At 37.5% G+C, this 24,035-nt stretch overlaps 1 protein-coding gene across 3 annotated transcripts in view; it reads left to right on the top strand.

The window, feature by feature from the left end:
• The window catches only part of RHOT1 (ras homolog family member T1), a 44,915-nt gene extending 30,114 nt beyond the window's left edge, over nucleotides 1-14,801 (top strand). For 2 of the 3 annotated variants that reach the window (XM_014601933.3, XM_006271221.4), the window contains exons 15-20: nucleotides 846-976; nucleotides 1,357-1,440; nucleotides 2,873-2,992; nucleotides 3,318-3,520; nucleotides 5,712-5,834; nucleotides 13,627-14,801. In XM_014601933.3, the coding sequence (XP_014457419.1) occupies nucleotides 846-976; nucleotides 1,357-1,440; nucleotides 2,873-2,992; nucleotides 3,318-3,520; nucleotides 5,712-5,834; nucleotides 13,627-13,744 (779 nt within the window). In that variant the 3' untranslated portion in view covers nucleotides 13,745-14,801. The remainder of the gene's footprint in view (nucleotides 1-845; nucleotides 977-1,356; nucleotides 1,441-2,872; nucleotides 2,993-3,317; nucleotides 3,521-5,711; nucleotides 5,835-13,626) is intronic. The other variant, XM_006271222.4, reaches the window with a different exon arrangement.
• The last annotated feature ends 9,234 nt before the right edge of the window (nucleotides 14,802-24,035 follow it).

The following is a 24,035-nucleotide window of genomic DNA, read 5'->3' as shown; positions in this document are numbered from 1 at the left end:
TGAAAAGATTAATCCAGCATGAGCTAAGAAGCAGTCTGTAGGCTGTTGATTTTATTCTTTTCTGTAAGTGTTTGGTATAAACTGTGTGGAGGTTTCAATTACAGATCTGTTCTAAGACAGACAGAAGCCAAGTAAACTGCCTTAAGTTTCCACAGAGGTCACTAGCATAGTCCGGATAGAGCTACCACTCCTAATTGATATTCTAAAATCTAGATAGAATTTCTGTTTATGAAACGGCTTTTTAAGAATGTTTTGTCATTGCAAATGCATCAGACAGACTAATGTAGCTAAGATAATAGATTTAGATATGGATCAGTAATTTGATGAACAAAAGATACGGTAGTACAAATTAGCACAGTTAGGCAAAAATGATGGAAACATTTCAAATATGATGCACACCATTTAACCAAAAAAAGGTGTGTGTGGAAACTTCATGTAGGTTCTCACTTCAGTTGAAAGAAAGGTGTTACATTGTACTTAAGAGCCATCAACTTCAATTAGTTTTGTTTCAAATGGTCTTGCTATTTGATGATATAGATGATAATGCTAATACTTTAGTTTTGCCCTTGAGAACTTGTGCATAATTGACTCATTTTTCTGTGATTTAGTAAATTGCTGACAAGCAGTAATAGTTTAAGTAAATCCTGTTGCTGAACACAATTTGATTTTTTTTAAATTTTTATTTTAATAATAAAACCAAATGCTAATGAAACGGTTCCATTTATCCAGTATAGCAGTCTATTTCATTTATCCAGTTTGTAGCAGTACTAATATCTAATATCTGTTATTCTGTTGATGTATCTTGTAATATATTTGCATCTTGTAAAGTATATTCTTTTCAAAAGTAACTAGAGATAAAAAGATAGACCTCCAGAAAAAGCAGACTCAAAGGAATGTGTTTCGGTGCAATGTTGTTGGGATGAAAGGCTGTGGGAAAAATGGAGTTCTTCAGGCACTTCTTGGAAGAAACCTAATGGTAAGAGGTTTTTTCTTTTTAATACGTGCTTTGTGAGTTAAATTTAGATAACACGACTTAATGGGCAGCATGTAGGACTTCACTAGTTAGCACCAAATTTGGGGAAAACCATCATAGATTGAAACATTTTTACAATTTATCCAGTAAGTGAATAGATACTGCATGGCAATATTGCTTTGTTCACTTCCCTATGCATTAGTTATGGATTAAATCTTTGTTGCATCATTATTTTTATGAAATGCACTATTGCTACACATTTACTAGTATTGTATGAAATTTTTCATAGCAAGATGCCTCTACAGTATTTTCTTGTTAAACAGGAGCAGCCTGTGGCAGAAATTACTGCTTTCGCCTAATCTTTAAATTCTGTGTGTTTTCAGAGACAGAGGCAGATACGTGCGGAGCATAAATCTTACTATGCAATTAATACAGTCTATGTATATGGACAAGAAAAATACTTGCTGGTAAGACAGTCTCAGGATTGGTTGTACACATGAGGATTTAAAAAATTGTATTGCTCAGATTTCAGAAGACTCTGCCTAGTTCAGGAAATAATTCTTTGTTTGGGATTTCTTATTTTAGTGCTTTCTCTTGCTCTTCATGTGCGTGTTGTACCCTTCTACCTCTGAACCTCAAAGACGTACAGGTTCTTAATTACATTTATGTTGTTTGATTCCTGTTATAATTTGTTATATCCTAATTATGTCAGCATATCTTAATTATCTCAGACCTAATTATCCAGTCAGAAAGCATCGAGCTTCCCAAATTTAGCATATGCATGGAATGAAAACTCTTATCTTATAAATGTAGAGCCAGCTCTGTCTGTTTTTAATGTGTAGACTAGTCAATCACATTCCATTAAGCCCCTGTAATCATGACAAACTTCATTTGCAGCTTAATATCAGTTTGTTGCAATAGATGTTTTCCTACCTTTTCCTCTCTTTTCTATTACCTTTTCAATAATAGGAAGGAGACGCATTCATAGATTCATAGATGCTAGGGTCGGAAGGGACCTCAATAGATCATCGAGTTCGACCCCCTGCATAGGCAGGAAAGAGTGCTGGGTTCAGATGACCCCAGCTAGATGCTTATTCAATCTGATTCTTACATCTGAAATACCAAGTACAGGGGGAGAGGAGATAATACTTTACTAGTAGTAAAAGGCACTCCATATACAGAAAAGAAGATTTGTTCCTTGTGTCTAAATAAACAGTAAAATTTAATTCCTTTTATTTTTAAAGATGCTAGATAGAATTAGCCGCTGTAGCAGTTAAAGATTTGTAGGCTGTCCTTTTTCCAGGAGGCAATGGGGAGTGTGCTTGCCCTTGGGCCTGTTTGCATACTTAGTGATCCTTAATGAGACAGAATAAGGGAAAACAGCAAGGAATTTACCTTGTTAAAATGAAAACCTGTCACATGGATGACTGACCCCTGAAGCACTGCTAGATGAATGTGCAGAATGACTATTAATAGTCTTCAATAAATGAAATACTTTGTAAAACAGAAATATGTTCAAAGATTTATCTTGCTGTAGCTTTTATTCATCATAATATGCAACTCATTTGTCTTGCAAATTTTGGTTAGTCCTTTACTCAAGGACTGGAGCTAGACTGCATGGAAAATAAAGCTTTATGTGGTATAAGCAGATGTATTTCTTTATACGGAGATTGTTGTGATTGTTTTTCAGATATGGTGGTGGTGAGTCATGTCCTAGCTATATTGTACGTTCTCAATATTTGTATTATGTTAGTTCTAGCTATTGTGCGTCGGTTCCATCTGTTCTGCATATTTATATGAATTCAACTCAATACAAAATAAAATCATGCCATAAAAAAGCAAGCTTTGCAATCAAAGAAACTCCATGATATCAAATCTTTTTCCTTCCTCTTGTTCCAGTTACATGATGTTAGTGATTCTGAGTTTTTATGTGATGATGAGACCATATGTGATGTTGTCTGCCTGGTGTATGATGTCAATAACCCCAAATCCTTTGAATACTGTGCCAGGATTTTTAAGGTTTGTATCTTTTATCTGTTTCTCTCCATAGGTTAATCAGAGTAAAATTGATTTTGGTTTTCAGTTGTTCTGATAATCTCCCAGTTAAAATATAAGAGAATATTGATTTATAAGTAGATAATGCATTCAAATATATTGTGGACTAGGGGATTCAGTTACTGTGGGTTAGCTGCCTATACAGAATATTTTGATTCTAGTGTTGCTCAACTATATCTACAAATATTTTATAATTTTGCCCTGTGAACCATTAAGAACAAGACTGTTCTAGGTTTTGTTGAGTACTTTCATTGTTACTTTCTTCCTTTGTTTTCCATTAAATTTGCAGCAACACTTCATGGATAGCAGAACACCTTGTTTAGTGGTAGCTGCAAAGTCAGATCTACACGAAGTGAAACAGGAATATAGCATTTCTCCTGCAGACTTCTGCAAGAAACACAAAATGCCTCCACCACAAGCCTTTACATGTAACACTGTCGAAGCACCGAGTAAGGATATCTTTGTTAAACTGACAACTATGGCCATGTATCCGTAAGTACCAGAAGCATCATACTTCTCATATTGCATGGGTCATGACAACACTGCATGCCATTGTTAGCCATAAGGATGGAACTCTGCTTCATTTAAGCTGTTTAGCAACAGAGAGTGGTGTTACAGTGACCATGGTGAATTAAATGGTAAACCAATAGAGATACATAGATCATTTCAACAGATTATCTTTAAAATACTGTAATACATGGTAGAAATTGCTCCCAAATGACTTTTTTCTGGCAAATCCATGTTTCTGTTTTCTGAATTTACCTAGTAAATTTAGAACGTACATATCTGTATCCTGTAAAGACACAGGGTTCTGTTCTTTCCATGTGTGTGTACATCATTCATGGCCATTAATCGTCAATGGGAAGCTATGAGCATATACAGAGGAGATTAGGGGTCCCTATAGTATAAATACTAGTAATACATTTTGAGAACATTAGTTTTTAAGTCATTTTATATTAATAAGGGAGCATCATTACTAAGATAAAAGTTATTTCATACACATACCTGGGGCTGATTTTTAAAGGTACAAAGCACCCATAGTCCCCACTGATTTCAAATGCAATTGTAGGTGCTCTGCCCTGTTGAGTCCAACTTCAAGGTATCTGGAGGCCCTGGTAGTTTCAGAATGGCTATGAGTGACAAAATACCCAGGATTTTCAATGTCTAGTAAATGCATGCATTTGAGTTTTCCTTTTTTGTATGCATATACAGTTTCTAATAGTAATAAGGGTAAGCACCATATTTCACAACTGAAAGTCACTGAGGGCTGATCATTTTAAAGTTATGTAATTGTCTAAATACCTTAAAAATGTAGCCCTGAGTCTACATTTTAGTATCCTTTATCTAGAAATGTTATATGTAGTAATTTTCTGTTTGCTTAAATACCGAATAGCTATCAGTCTTTGAACAACCGATACAACAAAATCCAAATTTTATAACAGTACTGTTAACAGTGAGGTGCAAATCTATGTTGTACTAAAATGGTGCAGTTGCAATATATTGGCAGTTATTTTAGTTAGAGAAGGAAATTGCAATTACAAATTCATAGCGTGCCCTACTTATTTAAAGTGGTATTAATGATCATTGATTTGACTGACCCAGTGTTGTTTATTAGTTTCAAGATATAGCCATTAAAAAAATCGAAGTGATGATGATTACAGTTCAAGTCTGTGGTTGGTTAAGATTTCTAACACCACTTGGTATGCAGTAATTCCATTGATATGCCCTGCCTGTCATTTTATGGGTTAATTATCTCTGTGTAGATTATGTATTAAATAGTGTGCATCTCTTTAGTTCACATATCATCTGAGAGCTGTGTTTCTGTTCCATACAACCCTGGTTCTGTAGTCTCAGACATTTTTCAAACTTCAAATTTAATATGCTGAAGATCAGATTCCTTCTCACTACACATCTCACTCTGTTGCTAGGCACAGTTTACATCCCTCTTTATTTGGTGGGTAGAGATCTATGTATGGTGAACTAAGTGTATGTTATAGCAGGTGGATTCTAGTATGACAGCTGGCGTTGGTTTTAAATTAATTAGGAGTAAAGTACTCTTTACTCAGAAGTCTAGACTTTTGCAAGAAACCTCTTGAATGAGATCAGTAATGTTTCTTTCTCTTAATTTGGTTTATTTGAAAGTACTAGAACATAAGCAATTTTTAAAAAATTTATGGCTTCAACTATTTGTCCTAGATATCCCTTGCTTCTCTTCTCCCCTGGTTTTCCAGCATGTGCGTATTGAGGGAGGGGAGGTAGTAGGGGTAGTTGTCACTTTGTCAAATAAAATGTGTGTTTAAGCATAGATGTGGCTTACTCCATTTTTTTTCCTTTATGTGAGAAGAGGGTGTTATCTATTGCTGTGCAGAGGCTTTTTTTTTTATTTAAGCTTTTCTGACACCGAGTTCAAAGATGACTATAGCATAGCAAACATTTTCATTAATGTTTGCTTTCTAGTTTTCATCCACGCATAGGGAAGTATTGTCAATGTGTTGACAACGAAAAATAGTTAGCCATAACATTCTGCACAGCTGTAGTTTTGCCCTTGCCTGCCCGACTCCTTTCTTTTCCTCTTTCAAATGTAACTAGTTTATTCCTAAATCTCTTGGTTTTGGCACAGCCCTACATGTGCCTGGTTTTATAAACAAAATTTCAATTCCTGTCCTTCTGTGTGTTTCCGCAGCCATGCCCGGTTACGCTGTATGTGCGCCTGCAACAGGTGTACATTTTGCATCTGTCAGAACTTCCTCAACTCAGACTTGCTGCAATCTGTAAAGAACAAACTCTTCACTGCAGTTCTTAACAGGTCCTTAACTTTATTTACTAGGTACCAGGTGTGCTTTTAAAATACCAGATTTTTTAAAAAGCAGTTGGTAACCTTTTCTATGATGCAGATTTTCACTCCATATCCACCAAACACAGATGCTCGTTGTAATTGTACTAAAACTTGTCAAGTTGTTTAACCTTGCTAGCTTAAAAATATTTTTGGTCATTTAGGGCTTAGTTTAATATAGTGAAGCACACTGCTAACTTAATGGTCAGCTTATTCAGATATGCAGTAACAAAATATTGAGGATGATGTAGGCCTATCTTTTGAGGTAGGCAGTTAAGGGAAAACCACTGTTTTAAAAATCTATTTTAATATTAAACTCTCAAAATATATAATATCTGTGTAGAATGGATTAGATCTTCATACCTTTTGGATATCAGTTTTAGAAATGTCTTTTAGAGGATGTTGCAGAAAAAGGTAAGGCTTGTTGAGATCAGTACTGTACAGTGCAGTTACATTTATGATACACATTGAACTTTGTGGGAGCTAGTAACACAAAACACCTTTTACTCGTGTTCAGGGTTTATCTGGTTTGTACAAATTAGTGGATATGCTGTGAAGAAATCTGCAGCCTTAACAACTAGCTCCTTAACACAACCTGCTTATACACTTCCAAATTATTAACTGCTGTGGTAAACTGATAACCACACAAACTTGCAAATATTTTGGACAAAGCAATTAGTAAAAGGCACTAAGTAGTATGAAAAGTGTTTCTTAGCATTGAAAGTAGTGCTGCATCTTATCTTATTTGTACTGCAGGCTGTGTTTATGAAACCCCTTGTCTTGTACACACATGCAAATTACTAACAGCTCAAATTGTGTCATCTTGCCCCCCTCAAAAGAATGGGAGTTCAAACCGAACAATAAATTTGTAGCATAGGCGCTCTGTAGCCATCTTGAACAGGCTGTTGTGAATAGGTAGTTCGGAAGGGCATAGTTAGAACATGTTTTTGTACATGCTAAAAGGGCCATCATTATTCCTCGTATGCTCTTCTCTGCCATTTTCAAATTATTATGGAAATATTCCTAATAGGGTAGGTACCTTATGTGCATGTGCTAGAGGTCTGCTGGTATTTCTGACTTTTGTAGAAAGCATGCTGAGGGTGCCTTGGTAAAGTGTGCTTTTTAAGGTTCAAAGCACAGGAGTTAGCAGTTCTGTCAGAACATATAGAAGAGAAACATTATGGACCAGAAAAATGTTATTTACTGAGAAATGACAGTGAAAGCTTCAGTGGTGTCCCCTCCACCTTTTCTACAGAAGTTAACCTTTTAAAATTTATCCTAGAAATCAGCTACTGGTTGCCTATTCATCCTAACCTCTGGATGATCCCAGAAACAGAACCTCTTTGTTAGCAGGGCTGGGTTGCCCTCTTGATGCTCAGTCACATAGTCCATGCTTACTTCCCCTATCAAAATCGTTATGGATAGTTCCTGTTTTTTGGCAGTGTGCTGCTTCTTTGGGACTTTCCTGAGAGCTTTGCATAACCAGGAGAATAGCAGGGACTGGCTGACAGGAGATGCTTTGGTTGGTCTTGGAGGGCTGTCCTCTCCCATACTGACCCTGCACAGTGGGAAACGACAACCATAAAAATGTACCACCTTTTCTGTAACAGGTCCAGGTCCATTATTTAGCAGGTGAAGAATTCACGATAAAGGTGCTGCCCTAATCCTACTGGAAGCGGGGAAAAATTGTTTGTTCTGATCTGTTATGTATGAACATTTAGTTTTAGTATGCTGTCTTTTATCTTTGGTTTCCAGCACACTGACATGGTAATCAGACTGAGTGCTTTCTGGGCAAGTCTTCCCTTTCTGCTATAGGATTTTACTTACAGATCTAGGAGCATCCTGGGATGTGTAATTTGATGCAGGTTGTTCATAATTTAATTTGATGCAGGTTCATAATTGGATAGAGCCAATGGAGTAGCATATCTGTAAATGCACTTACTGCAGAGAGCTGCCCGTGTGTGAATACATTTGTTACACACAGGTAAAATGTTTACAAGTAGTGGAGGTTAGCTGTTAATCATGGATTATTGGGAGAGCCACAGTGATTTTTTCCCCCTTTGGTTAGCAAAATATGTACGCGCAAGGAATTTTTTTTTTAACTATGAAAACAGGGTGTTTAAAAAAGATAATTAAGGCACGTCATTTGACTGTGCTAATAACTATCAGACGTAATAGCCATAGCATTTGAATGGAGTAGGCTCTGATGTAGTTATGATTTATGTTTTTTCAGCATTTAGAACATTTATAACTGCTTATTCCAAAGCTAGAAAATCAGTAAGGAGGAAATTTTTTTGACTGAAGTCACTGCTGTTATGCTCTTGGCTCTGACTTCACCTCCCCCTGCCAATTAACCATTTAGATACTGGAGGCAAACTGGTATCTCATAGCTTTAGCTCCTACATTGTTGGCTTTTGTTGCTAGATAGGAGTTCAACATAATCATAGTGACACAATATAATAATGCAAAAACTTTGGGTATTCCAAACCCATCAGCTAGAGCAACTGTGGTACCTTTCCATATGCAGAGAACTTCTCTCCTGTCCCATTTATGTTGAGATTTTCCAGGTTAGATGAAAAGCAGGATCAGGAATATGTGGAAGTGTATCAATTTTGTGTGTGGCTTATACAGGAGCAGGATTGTTGGTTTGAACTACCCAGCATCCTTGTTTATAGATTCACTTAGGAAGAGGGTCCCACATTCAAAACACTCTACATTGCATGTGTGAGAGAACAGTTGTTACTATGCTGTAGTATTTTTATATTTTTAATTTGTTCTTTCCTTCAGGTGTTCATTTTCATTTGTCTGGCTGGCACTTACTCTCTTTTTACTACATTTCTTTACCTCTTTTTAAAATAAATAGGTTTCTGTAGCTGTAATTCTAACCCCATTTTTAATCATCTTTTTTTTAATGCATCCATTTTGAATGTGTTTTATTTTCTGCCTTGCTAATTTTTTTTAAAATTGCTAACCTGTCTTGTTTCCCTTGTGGCTGTTGCATTTTACTGTGGCAACTGAGTTTATGGCTTCTTTAAAAAAAATGTTTCTTAAGCCCAAGAATTGTGATGTTCCATTTGGGGTTTTTTTCAGTTGATTCTCAGGTGTTGAAATAGAAACAGTGAAAATAAGAGGGATTTTCTGTGCCATAAATAAACCCCCTCCCCCAAAAATAGAACTGTTGTATAAAGCGTGATTGTTTCAGGAATTGTTCTTATCAGTTATTGGAGTTTCACACAGGGAGGGTTTTTACGATCTGAAATAGAACTACTGTATAACTACAATAAAGAGCATGGTTCTCAAAATCCAGTCTCAGTGTTCTTAGTCTTCAGAGGGCGGTGCCTTTGCATTATGAGACCATGTGTTAATATAGCCTTGCGCGGCCATTGTTTTAAAATCTATCAAATTGCACAGGGCACAAATGTACTTAGTCTCATACTATGATGATGCTGGGAGAAATGGCACTGTTCCATTTGCTCATTTCCCTCCAGCCCCCTCGAGAAACACTCTCTAACTGTTCCTTACTTGGTAGAATTTTGCAAAGTGGGTGTTATACCTTTTTACTAATAGAACAGATTGAGCTGGCTTGTTGCATTGGCCTAGCCTTCATGCAGACTAAGATGCACTTACAGGTTTTTTCCCTTATATTTTAGATGTCTAATGTAAGGACAGATTCTAATATCAATAATTTGTTTAGAACATAGGGAATATATTATGTGCCTAAATGCAGTATTAAACAAAAGCTGTAACAATGTGCACGTATTACGTGATGTTCTTTGAAATCCTAAATTCAGTTGCATACCAGTTTGTGGTTAAATATATTGTCAAAATAAACTGCTGCTGCTTGCTGTTTTTTGTTAACTGGTTTACCATTTTGTGTGAGTACCATGTGGCTGGTCCATTGGCCTCATCTGCTGTACATTTTTAAATTGTTCCCAGTTGTTACATAGCTATATTTAGAACTTTGTTAAAGTTAAGATCATCTTCCCAATCAGGAGCCTTTTGCCAATACTAATTTAACTATCTTGTCAATATTGGCCCATTACTCAGCAAATTCCCATAACTTTTAATAGGCATGCTCAGTTAACATCTTGCTTAGTGTGTGATACTAACTTTTGTGAGTTGTCTGTGTTAAAAATCAATTTATTACAACACAACGTCACTTAAAAAAAAAAAAAGTAAAACATTATTTGTCTCAGTGATTAAAGGCAGTGTGAATCAAAACCCTTTGCTTTTCTTTCCCAGATATGTTTAAAAAATGTATTTGATTATTTTGTGAAAGAAGGTTTAAAATATTAGAGGGGAAATGCATGTCTAATCAAAATTCTTTTTCTTTTTTTAATATTTAAAATGACTGGAAATAGCAAAATCCTTTTAGAGGTCAAAACTTGGCATAATTTTTTCTTGTTTTTAGTTAGGATAATTTTAGCGTTGTTTAAGGCAAGGTCCAAAGTATTCTTCTTTTGCAGTCAATGGGACTGTCTTCTTCTGGCTAATTAGATACCCAGCTCCCACTCAGCTTCCTTTTGGAAAATCTTAGCCATATCTCAAGGCTCATTGAAATAAAAGGACTTCTGTTGGGCATTATGCTGGGCCCATATGCTTACTAATTAAATGAAATGCTCTTCAACCTTAGCCTTTGATTTAAATTGAGAAGAAATTATCTGATCCTTTGGCATAGGATTTGGCATGATTATGAGACTATATTAGTTTCTTTTGAAGGTGTCTGATACCTATAAACCATGCTTAATAATTTTCTTATGTAATCTTTGTTAATTGTGAAAGGTGAAAATAGATTCGAAACGATAGCAAATAGACAGGAATGGAAGATGGAGTTCAGTAGACAAATAATGCTTCTAAATTTAAGTAACTGTTGTTCATTCTTTTAAATTTGTACATTTTAAATAAGTATTTGGTTGTCCAGTTTAAAAAGTTTGGAACTGTTAATTATATCCGTGATATTTACTAGGGGACAGTGATTTGATTCATTGATTGAGATCACTGTCTCCGATTTGATTCAGCCAAATCTGAAGATTCGATACTGATTCAGAGAATCAGCGATTCGGCCATAGACACAGCTTTAAATGTTTTTTCTACATACCTCAAGGTACCAGGTGCAGCTCATGATTGCTGCAATGCTGGGGCAGATGGAGCGTCCACAGGGGAGTGGGGCAACACATGCTTGGCAGCAAACCTGGAAGTGGACCGGAAGTACTTCTGGTCCACTTCTGGGTCCACTGGGAAGCGCCGCACCCCTCCAGCTCGGCGATCGGCTGCAGGGGAGGGGAGGGCCGGGTGCCCCCTCCCCTTCCCCCCCTCACCAGACCCAGGAGGCACCAGTCACCGAGCCAGGGAGGCATGGCGGGGGTGCCCCAACATGCTTCCTCAGTAGACCCGGAAGTGGACTGGAAGTGCTTCTCATCCACTTCTGAGTCTGCTGCCGAGTGCACTGGGGAGACCCACGCACTCCTGTGGGACACTCCATGTGTCCCAGCATTCACGAGCTGCCCGGTACCCTGAGGTATGTAGAATAAACATTTAAAGGTGTCTCTATGTCCGAATCGATTCAGAGAGATTAAAGGGTCTCCTGATTTGATTCGGAGATTCAGACACCGAATTGGGCCGAATCTCCGTCAGATTGAATCAGGGACTGAAGCTTTGCACAACCCTAATATTTACCCTTCAGAGCTTATCTGTAGAAATGTAAGTTATTTTATATTTTAAGGAGTACTTCAGCTGAGGTCTCAATGCATACTTTTCTCTACAAAACCCTTTAAAAAGCTGTTCTTTAAGTTAAAAGTACAGACTTGACCTGAGCAGAGGAAGGAAAATATATCAGAATTAGGGCTAATACTCCTGTATTAATCCCCCCTGGTTTGCTGAGGCACTGCAGCATGCCAGGGCAAAATACAAGTCAGGAACTAGGGTCTTTCAACTCCTTTAGCAGCTTCCTTTCATTTATTGCCCCATATTTCAGTTATGTGATTTGATTTCATTTAACCTTGTTAGACATAGGATGAATTCCTGTTCTTTTTCTGTGTGCTGAGTTTTTAACAATCATGCTAGAGCCACAGTTAGATGCATACAAATTAGCTGAATTATAAAATCTGTGGGGTGTGTATCCTGTGGCATACTTTTGAGTCACTTACTGTTTTGAGCCGTGCTGTGAACTGCAAACTGTGCATGTGTGTAAAAAGGTTAAGACCCCATGTAGATGAGTTGGGTGCCATGCTGTTAGCAGACGAGGAGAGCAGTATTATCCATCAGGTGCACGCCGTCAGCTTTGTAGAAGATTCCATCTTCATGGAGTCATCTCTTGATCCACACTTATTTGAAGACAGGTAACAGTACCTTAACTGGAGTGATCTTGACCTTTTACCCCTTATACAATCCACATGACATCTAGTTTGGAACTTAGTTTGTAAAAATTAGTTGCAGAAAAACTAACATTTGCAAGAAATCCTGGATTTGTTCTGTTTCATAACTCTACAAGGAATTTTTAAATGAGAATAGAAATTTGGAGAGCAGCTGTGAGTGGTTGTTTGGACACAGAAGAACTTGTGCTTTTTTGCCCACAGATAATACCTGCAATATATGTTGTACTTTGAATGTCTGCTAAATAACATTTTAAGCGGGTTTTGTGTGTTGTGGTAACATGTAGCAAAATCACAATCTGTTTTATAAAGCAGCATGATAGCCCTTCGATTCACACTGTAAAGGCTGGCACTTCCGCACATGGCAATATGAGCAGGCTATCTGTCCACTGCTTGTCCTGTAACTGCTTTTAAGCTTTACACCCAATAACCTGTTATTTTTAATACAGATCTAAAATGCATAAGCTAATAAAGGTCAGTTATGTTATGTAGATTCTTTTAAAAAGAAAGCAAAATGTAACACTCAGCTTGAGATTTAGTGTGCCTCGATTTAAGGCCATAATGGTAACCATTGCTTCAAAACTATTTCTTCTGCTTTATGGTAAGCTGTCATACTTGAGGCTCTTTTAAAGATGGCTAGCAGTGTTTAACTGAGCATGTTCACAAAGTTGTTGTGGTATTTGGGAGACTTGGGTCATTGGCTGTCTTCATTCTTATCATGCATCACCTGGCTTCTTTTTGTCTTCTAATCGCCTTCATTTGGTTTGTTACCTCTTGTCTTTTTCTGTTGATGGTAGCACCACTGCCTGTTTCATTAGCGTATAGTTCTCTCTAACAGTTTCCAGTTAGACACCTATTGCTCCTTCTGTGACTGTATGTTGGGGAGATTTGCAGACTGTTATGGTTCTAGCTTTTGGAAAACGGTTACTTGTCACTTTTTGCTGATACAAGACACCACTTCAAATAATTGGAAGTTCAGCATTTTTGGGGAGGTTTATTTCTGAAAATCAGAAAACTGTGAAGTAAGCCGATTTAAAGTATTATATGAATATTTCTCATTCCTGGGTTATTTTCTCATTATGGATTTGTAATCATTATTCCCCCCCTCATTCGCAGCAAACTAATGACTTACTCAAGCCCCCTTTATTTTCTTGCAAAATATTGTCTATTTGAATGGCGCACAAAATGATGAAGGGCTGCAGACTAGGCCCCAGTTCTTTAAGAAAAGAACTAATGCAGCCATTTGTAAATTGTTTGCAATGCTACTTGTGTATTGCTGCCGTGTGACAAGTCTAATAATGAATTTCCAAAAGCAGATTTTTATTTATGAGAAGACAAACATCGAATCTTTTGTCATGAAATTAATCTATTTTTTTTTATATTTTAAACTTCAGGCACATGACACAAGCAGACCTCAAGAGCTCCTCGTTCTGGCTTCGAGCAAGTTTTGGTGCTACTGTATTTGCAGTTTTGGGCTTTGCTATGTACAAAGCATTATTAAAGCAGCGATGATTTGAAAAGAAGCACATCTCCTGGCCCTACCAAATAAAAATTAAAAACAAACAAAAAAAAATAAAATCTTTTATGTACATTCTGAATGCTTTAAATTCTGGTAGAAATATTTATATATGCAGAGTTACTTTATTAATATTTGTAATTCATGCATAAAATTATTTTAAATGATAGCTATAACTACAGTATTGCATAATGTGTGGAGAAAGATTTGCGTCATAACAGCCAACTAAAATGGCTTAACTTGTTAAGGCCAAAAGGGAATTTGTTGTAAATAATCTGTATATATTAAGGCAGTAAGACATTGCTTCCCCAAAATGATTAGAAATACTGTTCTTAGGTGTTTCACCATAGTGACACATTAGTGTACTATTGGAATTCATTTTCAATAGAGTAGGTTCAACTCAAGGACCATACGTGCTCAAGGATGGCTTATTTATTTCACATTCAACTGATGATCTCTTTTGGGACTACAAGCTATATACAAAGGCAGAATTTGTGGTTTTCTTTCTTGTCTTTTTTAACTGAAGAGCCAGTTTACCCACTGAACTACATTTCAAGGGAAAAAATATCACTGGCAGACAGCCTAATGATTTTTGTATGTTACATGACGTGACATGTTTAGCTGTCTAAGAGAGTTCTCTTTTAAAAGAAAAAGTAAACTTCAAAAACTGCCAGACTGACTTCCATATGCTGTGTGTAATTGTGTTGCTTCATTTTCCACTGTTGTGTTTTTATAGCCCTTTCAAATCGGATGGAAAAGAATTTGTATATTATAAATGTTTATAATTCAAAAAGTGTTGCTGTTTAATTCCTCACATCTGTAGATGATTCTTGTAAAAACTGTGTCGGGGTAGAACTAAAATAGTACACAGTGCTTACTCTACTGTAGTATATTAGTTGCATGGTTCACAGTGCATTCTATACCTGGTTAGAATTACCTGTAGACAGCACCTTTTTTAATGATCAAGTAAATCAATATAAATTCCTCATAACAAACCTATTTTTTTCCGTCACCGGCCTTTTCAAGTATTTCAATAAATAACAGTGTACTGTCCTTTGTCTTGATATCTTTATTTTTTTTCTTGCCCTCCTCATTGAGAATACTATGGCAATGCTTTAAGATCCCATATTATAAACGTCTTGGACATGTTGGATCTTTGACTCGTGTCTCCAGTGACTTCTGCGTAATCTCTCCTGATTTTTCAAGGGAAAGCAATTTTCAAAGAACTTGTGGCCAATTCATACTTTCTCCATTACTAGCCATATTTTAATACATTTTCATTTGGCAGATGCAGGCAACCCCCGCTTAGCACTCTTAATTGGTTCCTGAAAAAACAAGCGTTAAGCGAAACCAAAAGTTTTTGATGACCCAAGAAGGCAACCGTGAGCATTATAATGAAATTCGCTGAGCATTAAGTGGAATCAGGTATCAATTTAAAAGGAACGTTATAGCAAAACAGTACTAAGCAGGAGTTGCCTGTACATGAAAATGAGCTTCAAAGAAAGTAATTACAGTAAGCATCTATTATTTACCATAACTACACTAAAATCCTCCTGTTCTATAGTCTGACTGCCTTAGCTGGATTCTGCTCTGGGTTGCATAAAAAATTGCACGGTAGAAGGACAGAAATATTTGGGCCTTAAGTTTCTTGTGTTTCCTTGCAAACAATTCCACTCTGAAATATAAGGGGAGAAGAAATAATTAATTTCTTGTTTTTTAGTGTTACCTTTAAATAGTTCTAAGAATATGAAAATACATCATACAGTGGAAGTGTGTTGAGATCTCTCTGCAGGAGAATTTGAGTGTTTTCTGACAAGTGCAAAACAGTGGGAGGAGGAAAAAGGGGATATTTTTAGGAAGTCTTTGAAAGAATGCTTCTCTGTCCATGAAGCTGACCTCACCAGAGAAATGAGGAGAGAGAAGTAGCAAATGAGGAAGTTCACCTGTTCCACTTGGCATCAGAAGAGTCCTGACAAGCTCCTGACCCAGGGAATACTATTGCAATGGCTGTAGAAGTTGATTTGATTTTTGAAAGCTTCTTGAAGAAAAGAAAAGATAAATTGGTTAGTACTTTTCCTGGAAAGATGTGGGGAGAGGGAGTAGAATAAATTCTTCCTAAATCTGATGGGAAAGGTATTATTAGAACTCTGGGGGGGGGAAGCCATTCTGTTTGGTCTGTAGTCATCCAAAACAAAAGGAAGTTACATGTACAGTTAAGGCAACTACGTTTTTATGTTTTTAATTCTGTAATTATTCAGTAGGCTAGGAATTTCTTTGCCAATGCAACATTTCAAAATCTAATGTAAAGTGATTGCATATATTTCTTACTTTGATAATAGAATGTCTATAAAGCTAAATTACTTTAGACAATTAAAGTAAGTTTATTGTTTTATTTGCATATGTTCAATACCACAGTAGCTTAAGCAGTAATTAAAACTGCTGCAGAATGTATTTTAGGAAAAAAAATTAACCAGTATACCCAATTCAGAGAATATCAATATTTTAAAATCCATAAAATGGTTATTGGGGTTCTGGTCTTTCCTGTAATTACAAATGTATTTAAGTATTTGTAATATTGAGATGTAGGATTGTAATTTTAAAAAAATACTGTGCTTTACAGTTGTCTAAACAATTCACTTATAAGAAGTACAATAATATGCATCAAAATACCATTTTCCATAATAGTAACAGACTTTTTCATGCTGTAATAGACTTTTATATTTTTATCAAGATACTTTTAAAAGAAACAAATTTTTGTATTGATAAAAAAATAGGCCGAGAACAAAGTCTAATGTGTTCACTTCTTACTTTTCCCTTTTCAGCTGAATTAAATGGGGAGGGGACGGGAGAGATTGTATAACTTTGACAGCTGCTTTATCTTTTTCTTTTTAAGAAAAGATTGCAGAGGTAACAAAAGCTGGAAAAAGTGAAACAGAGCTGATCTCTATCGTGGCTTATTCCATTTAATGAAGAATGTGGATCTGTCTGAATACACTTCAGAATAACTATTGATAAACTCTAAAAGGATGTCTAATTTCAGAGCACTTAAGCTCATGCTTAAATTCTGTAGATGTTGCTCAATGCTCAGTGTTGTCTACTAAGTATATTTAAATAATTTAAGTACTTTTTTGAATAGGAATGGATTTCATTCTGCACTTGAATTAAATTAAGCACACATGTATATGCTGTTTCAGGTCCTAATTCTGTATCAGAATTAATTTTTCAATGTCCAGTTTTTTATTGTCTTCTAGGGCAGGATTGCTTTTCCATTCTCATACTTCCACTCCTTCCAAAGGAGGTACAGGCTCTGCAGAAGTCTGTCTAATAGCTACCTAAGGGAATAGGTGGTTTCAATTTGTAGTATCAAAATGCATTTCCTGACACCAATGTTCAATTGCCAGATTTGATTCATTTCTTGGGCAAGTGGCAGTACAGAGATCACCTGACCTCGTTCATCCTTGATGTGTTTTGTCAGTTACAAACACTAATTTGCAGCTAGCAGGGTCTAATGGTCTTGGCCAAGGTAATGACAACACTGCCAGTGAGTGTTAGAAACGGCTTTGTGGCAAGAACTTCTGCAGTCTATTCGTGCTTGTCTGTTGTTTCCCTGAGGTTGCAAACAGGTGTTGCATTTGTCCCAGGCGAAACTACTTTATCCTGGGACAAAGTGCAGTCGTTAAAAGGTCTGTCATTTGTCCTGGACCAAACCCTTAAAAGGTTCATGGGATAAGAAATGCTAACAGTTTTACCTGGGACATTGCAAAGTGCATCTGAATAGTTGCTTTGGGATTGCATCATTGAGTCAATGGCAGAAAAGTAGTGCATTCAACTGCTCACTAAACCCTGTTTGGGAGAGAAATGTGTGAACATGCCAATCCCAGGACTTTTCTGTTCCAGGGCAAACACAGTCACAATTTGACCTAGGATAAATGCAATGTGTGTTCCTAGCTTGAATGATCTTTCATAACTGCTTAATTCTTATTTTAAATCATCTGTTTTTAATCTCTCTGATATTGAGATGTTATTTTTGTAAGGTATTTGAGACCCTTACTAGAAAGCTGTGCGAGTGGAAAGTTTGTTTTTAAACTAAAATGCTGTGCAATGGGAAAAAAGTGTGAAAAGGAATCAATTGGTAACCCAAAAAGGTTGTAGACCCTAGATTTCCAAGAGAGCTCATCACCCAGCAGTTCCCACTCATCTGGTCATTTCTGGACATGATTTAGAGCAGCAACCTGTAGGTGTAAAGATAGTCGTGTCTTTGTGCTAACTTGTGCAACCATCCAGTCTCCTCATAAATAAAAATGGTGGTGTTTATTGGCTGCAGCATTTCTGCAAAGCTAGGAGCATCTCCTGATGAGGTTTAACCAGAAAACAACATACAGTATTTCACAGGGTTATATCTTTGTTGGATAACTTTTGGCAAATTCGTATAGCTCCATTTCCATTTAATTGCCTGGTAAAGCTCTCCTTGGTTTCCTGCCAGTGTGCTGCCATTCAGTTTCAAGGCAAGACCTTGAGCTTTATATGTAAAGAAATGTAGACTATGATATACAAAGGGGTCTAAGAGTTTAGTACCCAACTTCCGTTAAATGTCAGTGGAAATTAATAGTCCTAGGAACCTTTGAAAATCTCATCTCTAAGGCCTTTCGTATTGAAGGCATGGCGGGAATGGGGAAAGAGAGAGAGAGAGACTCCATGCATGTGTATGAAATAACTAGTTTGTGTTTCTACAAATGTCTTTCTCAAGTTATTATACAAACCAGTCCTCTCCCTACCCATTTTACAGGTAGGTTACCTAAGAGCCGTAGTATTCATGGTCCCATAACAAGTTGATATTAGAGCCTGGAATGCGTTGAAGTATTTTATGCCGTTAATGTAAATATTCTAACATTTGCCCTGATTTTTAAATAGAAATTGACATGGACAAAGTACTGGTTCCGACTCCAAAATACCACCCTCTTCTTCTTCACTAAGAAACATGGAGATGCAGTAGGTTTTATAATTTACTTTTTCCCCTACTGATGTAGCGGACTTTTTCCATCAGTAATTAGTGTAACATTCTTTTCCAGTCGTACCTCCGTGGACAGTACTCCATCCACACAGTAAGTAAAACCAGTGATTGCCCACATGCCAAGCTGAGAAGTGTCAGAAGTGTTTCCTGTATTTTATTTTATTTTTATTTTTTTTGAGAGAGAGACCCTCCTGGGAACCATCTGGCAAAGAATTACCTATAATTCAAAGCAGTGCTTTCTGCATTTGGTTTCTTGTTCCAAAGCATAAATGAGGGAATGAACCTTGTAGTGAATACTACTCAGATAGTTTAAAGCTGTCCTGGCTACAATTGCTGTATGCTTCTTTACAGTAAAGCATCTTGTCCATCTCTGCATTGACCCTGCAGGCCAGTATACACATAGCTTTAGCCACATGTCAAGCCAAGCGCCTTTAGTCCTCAGGCTGGAGAAATGGTTGGTAACATAAGGTTTCAGGATGTCTTACTGCCTCCTGTTACCAAATACCAGAGCCCATCTTGCACACCCACTAAGTCTGACACCAAGCTTGCAGGATTGGATTTGCACAGAATACTGTAACTTCTACTTCACAGGCATAGCAGGCTACAATGAAGACTGATCTTTGCAGGATTCCTAGTCTTAGAGTAACCAAACAGATCAAGATGTAATGGCCAAATCTGAGCTGTGACTGCAGGCAGTGAAAATATGCCAGTTAATTCTGTCTGAAGGTCTGGCCCAATATACATTCAGACAGTTTCCTCTCCCAGGAATAAGCTCCGTTTCTTAAATAGAAGTGCTAAGGGCATTTTTAGAAAGTTTGTGTGTATTGGCAGACGTTTTTCTTCATGGCAAATGTCTTTTTAGATGAAGGCGGTGTGTGAGACCCAAGCTATGAATGTTGATTACCGCTTTGAAATCATAATGAAAAACAGGAAGAAGAAACTCTTGGTAAGAATATAGTATCAGTGCCAACAAATATATAGCATCAGTGAAGTACAGTAGGATTGTCCCCACTTAAATCAATTCTTGCTCACATCCAATGTTGAGTCAGAGAAGAATATTATATGCAGTATACCACAGTGTAATAGCTGAGGATGGGTAGGCCAGTGGGTGAGTAGTGCTGGGCTGTTGTTCATCGTCCTCTGGAGTAGGGTGTGTCTAGTGAGAAGCCGATGGGGAGTTTCCACTGATTGCAAGAGCTAATGGACTCTGCTAGCACTCGGTCTTTTTTTCCATGCCCCCAAAGTATTTTTTAAATACAAGTGCGGTGATGGTGGAAGCCACAGGCATGACAGCAGTTGATACACCTCTCTTCCAAAAATGGCCTTTCTGTGGGCATGTCTGGTATAAGCTTCCCCACCTTGCCCTGTCAACATGCTTCAACTTCCATGTGGAAGAATATGGTGTCCATTAAGTGATTGCAGTTCAGTTCATAAGTTCATTTGGTCATAGGCCTGAATAATTTTGCATGGCATCAAAGTTGATCCTTTCTGAAGTATCTGTGCCATTAAGCCCTTTGGGGTACTGGGTCCTCAGTCCTCTGCTACATTCACCTGTACTGGGACTTACAACTTTTCATTAGTTCTCAAGTCACTTATTCCTTTTGATGGCTATTTCTAACCATTTGTAATAGGTCCCTGAGTTTTCTTTACTGTGCTGCATGACCCATTTTGGAGTCTGGGCTGCTGAAATTATTCCTTCCCAAGCTCTCTCCAGTCTTGTGCACTCTAGCAGTTAGCATAAGTCCAAGCCATGTTGCTCTATTGTAATTCTGTCCAACGATACCCAGGAAACAGAGATGCAAGACTGAGTCACACCACATTTGAGAGAACCCAGTGGCAGTGGGAATCTTTCCATTGTCTTCAATGGACTTTTAATTGGTTTCATAGTTTTCTGTTCAATTTCTTCTGTCCAGCATATATCCCTAGCTCTATTGTAAAGACAAAATAAGAAAAAAAAGCAGTAGTGTGGTGGTGAAAAATAATTATAAAAGCTTGGTGAAATGAACATGCATCAATAATATATATATATGCTCTGTTAACCTTTTGTTCTGGGTAAATCTCCTTAATTACTGTACTTTTTTTGGCCAGTCTGCAGAATCTGCTGACTTACGTGCTACCTGGATTAAAGTCTTGTGGAGATCAATGCATCTTCTGGAGCCTGATGGAAAAGAGACAGCTTGCATGTGGTAAGTTTTGTACTGCAGACGCATTGAAATGCAGTTGCTCGTGATTGTCTCTCTTGAGAGAGTGCGACTCTCGGCTTGCCAAGACCCTATAGCTTTCAGGCAAGTAGGCCTAGGTAGTATAGGAAAACTTTAGGCTGCATAATTTGAGTAGCTTGCTTCCACATCCTTCGATGCAAGTGGAACTTTTTGTTTCAATGTGCCAGCTGTTAAGGAGGCAGTGTAACTTGCTTTAATTAAAAGTAGCTTTTTAGATAAGTTGATCCATGATATAGTGAAAAAACATGCTCTTGATTTCTTGGTTATTGCTGAAAGCCAGCCTTTGGGGAATCTTGATTTTGGTACTGCTTATAGAAAGTTGTTTTTTCTAGTTGGACAATATTTGTCCTCCCTTTAAGGTGTCTTCTGCCCTCCATAAAATCAAGAGTTGTTGAGTTGATGACCCAGGCCACAACTGCTCATCATTGCATTTTTATACTATTTTTAGCAAACTCGTATCACCAAAATGCAAAAGTGTCATCCTTATCTGAAACCTAAAGAGCATGTTACATATAACCTCTGAGAGCCATCAGTTACTGTGTCTTTTGTCCTGTTTGTTCTTTTATTAGTTATGATGTACCTGTTGTGATGGCAAGACCTCAAATTATTACAGATGGTAAAAAAGAAAGTCTCTATGACACCATACTGTGTGCTGTGGAGAGCTTTGGTGAAACATCCAGAACTAATAACTTTTTAGCATCAGAGGAGACCATGAAAACTAGATATGGACATACTTCAAGTGAGTTCTTTCATATTTGTAACTGGAATTTTGGATTTAATTTAAAAAAAACTATAGATTTCTTAGAAGGAGAAGAGGTCCTGGTTAGGGTGTTCTGGGTTTTATTGCTGATAAATTCCTCTTATCTCTGAGGATTTGGAGACTCGTCAACCTACAGGTTTCAGCTGGGGAATCTTGAGGACTAAGGAGTGCTGTGGGGAACCTGTTGTTTCAGAGTTGCTGTTAGCAGTTTGGTTCCAACACATTAAGTTCAGTGCATCAGATTTCTGTTTACAGTGACTTAGATTTGTCAAGCACCTTTCATCCAGCTATCACAAAGCAGTTCAGATAGCGATTCATCCTCTTTGTCAGCATCATTCTATCCATTTTGCAGAAAGGGAAGAAGAGGCACTGAGGAGTTCTGACCTCCCCAGAGTTGCAGAGGAGTTATGGCACATTGAAAATAGAACCCAAGTGTTGTGACTTTTAGACCCTATTGGAGCTGTGGCTTTAGAAATATATCCAAATCCAGTGTCACTTCATTAACAAAGGCTGCTTGATATTTATCTTTTGTTTCTCTTTTCTCTTGAAGATTATAATGAAAGGAGCTCACCTCATTACAAAGCTCCAAAAATGGAGCCTTTGGAGAACAACCCTGACAATGAGACCAGTGAGTAGAGAATATGATATTTACTCTGTCACTGTGGGGTGAGATCTTGATATATCTTTAACTTTGAAAGAACAGAATCATGGGTAGCCCCATGTTTGGAGCTGAACATAGAGTTTCCTAAAGTTCAGGAGTATGTTTAGGTATAAGCTTTGAGTTCAGGATAGTCTCTACATCACAAGACTCTACAGGGCTTTCATCCCATAAGCTATCATTTAGAACATGACCACGTGGATAAATGCTTGGGATACTCTTGCTGCCACAAGTGACTGTTAACACTTAAGGCTTCAATTACAGTGTGCTTTTACGAACTCTGTAGAAATCAGTAGAAGGGGCGATGGCACTGCTGCCAGCAGTTTATTTTTCACTTGCTTTACAGATCACAACTCTAATAAAGATGAAACTTCTGTTATTTATGACATTCCACGTTCCAGGAGGAAGGAAATCAAAGCTAGTAATGATGCAGGTGAGTAAACAACTTGTGGCTCAGACAGCTGAAGAAGAATATCATGTGGGTGGTTTTATTTTAACAAGAATCATGTTCACAGCTATCTGAGGGTTTTTTAAGAGTACTCCACAGTTTGGTAGCCATCAACTTTGCCACAGAAATCACCCCTGCTGTGGAATTATATTCCAGAATATGTTTCCTTTTAAAGGAGAATTTATGTGTCTAATCCTCAAGACTGTGAAAACCCCATGAGTTTCCTGAATCTGCAGCCAGCCAGCATCCACTGTTGAGAAGTGTGAAAATGCCCTTTTTGCCTCAGTATTTACTCTGAGACCCAGTGATGAAAATTCGATTGTCCCTATTATTTTCTATTTCATCACTGACCATTTGAACACAACCATTTTGCTAATAGAGGTGTCCCACAACCCCACAGTGATGAAGTCTGCATCATGCCTTGCCTCACTCAGAGCCTGCAGGTTCCTCCCTGCAACTTGCACAGAAACTATGCACTGTCAGTGCAGAAGCTCTAATGTACCCAAACAAGAAAATGTCATGGCAGCCTGGATTAAAATGAGCAGAAACATCATGTACTGGGGACTGCTGGGAGTATGTATTGTCCTACTAAATTTGGTTAAAAAAAAAAACAACCCCAAAAACTCTCCACTTTTTATGCTTGTTTGAAACTGCTACAGAATTTCTTGCCTTCTGCTTTTGGAGGTTGCAAACACGGATTCATGCAATCAAGGCAAGACCCGTCTTTGTAGTAGCCCCTGCCTATAGCAGAATAGTGTGCGTTGCACTTCTTTGCTCAAGAATACCTTTGGCTAGTAAAGCATCAGCACTGATGCTGGCTAGAGGACAGTAATTTCTCCCATGCTGGATGGAAGAAAGAATGGTTAAGGTAGTTTTAAGAGCAACAAAGAGCTATATGTATATCAAACCAGCCCTTCAGTACATCTCGGAAGTCCTTTTTAGTTTAAAAAGAAGGGGTCTTGTCTTGTATTTCTCATCTCCTGTGTATGTTGCATGCTTGGCTGTTAAGGCACTGCAAGACACTATCCATGTAGAACTGGCTACATGCTGCTGATCTTGCAGTTACCATTGGAGAGAGGGCTTGGATAGCTGCATGTACTGAACCTTCCTCTGATTGGGTCATGTCACTTTCTGTTATTAGGGAAAATCAGCGGAGATGCTAAAGAGGAGCCTGGAACAGTTGCTTGG

This window comes from Alligator mississippiensis, chromosome 8 (assembly GCF_030867095.1).
Source record: "Alligator mississippiensis isolate rAllMis1 chromosome 8, rAllMis1, whole genome shotgun sequence".
Lineage (NCBI taxonomy): Eukaryota > Metazoa > Chordata > Crocodylia > Alligatoridae > Alligator > Alligator mississippiensis.
The sequence above is the reverse complement of the archived record's forward strand: the minus strand, read 5'-3'. Positions and strand labels throughout refer to the sequence as shown.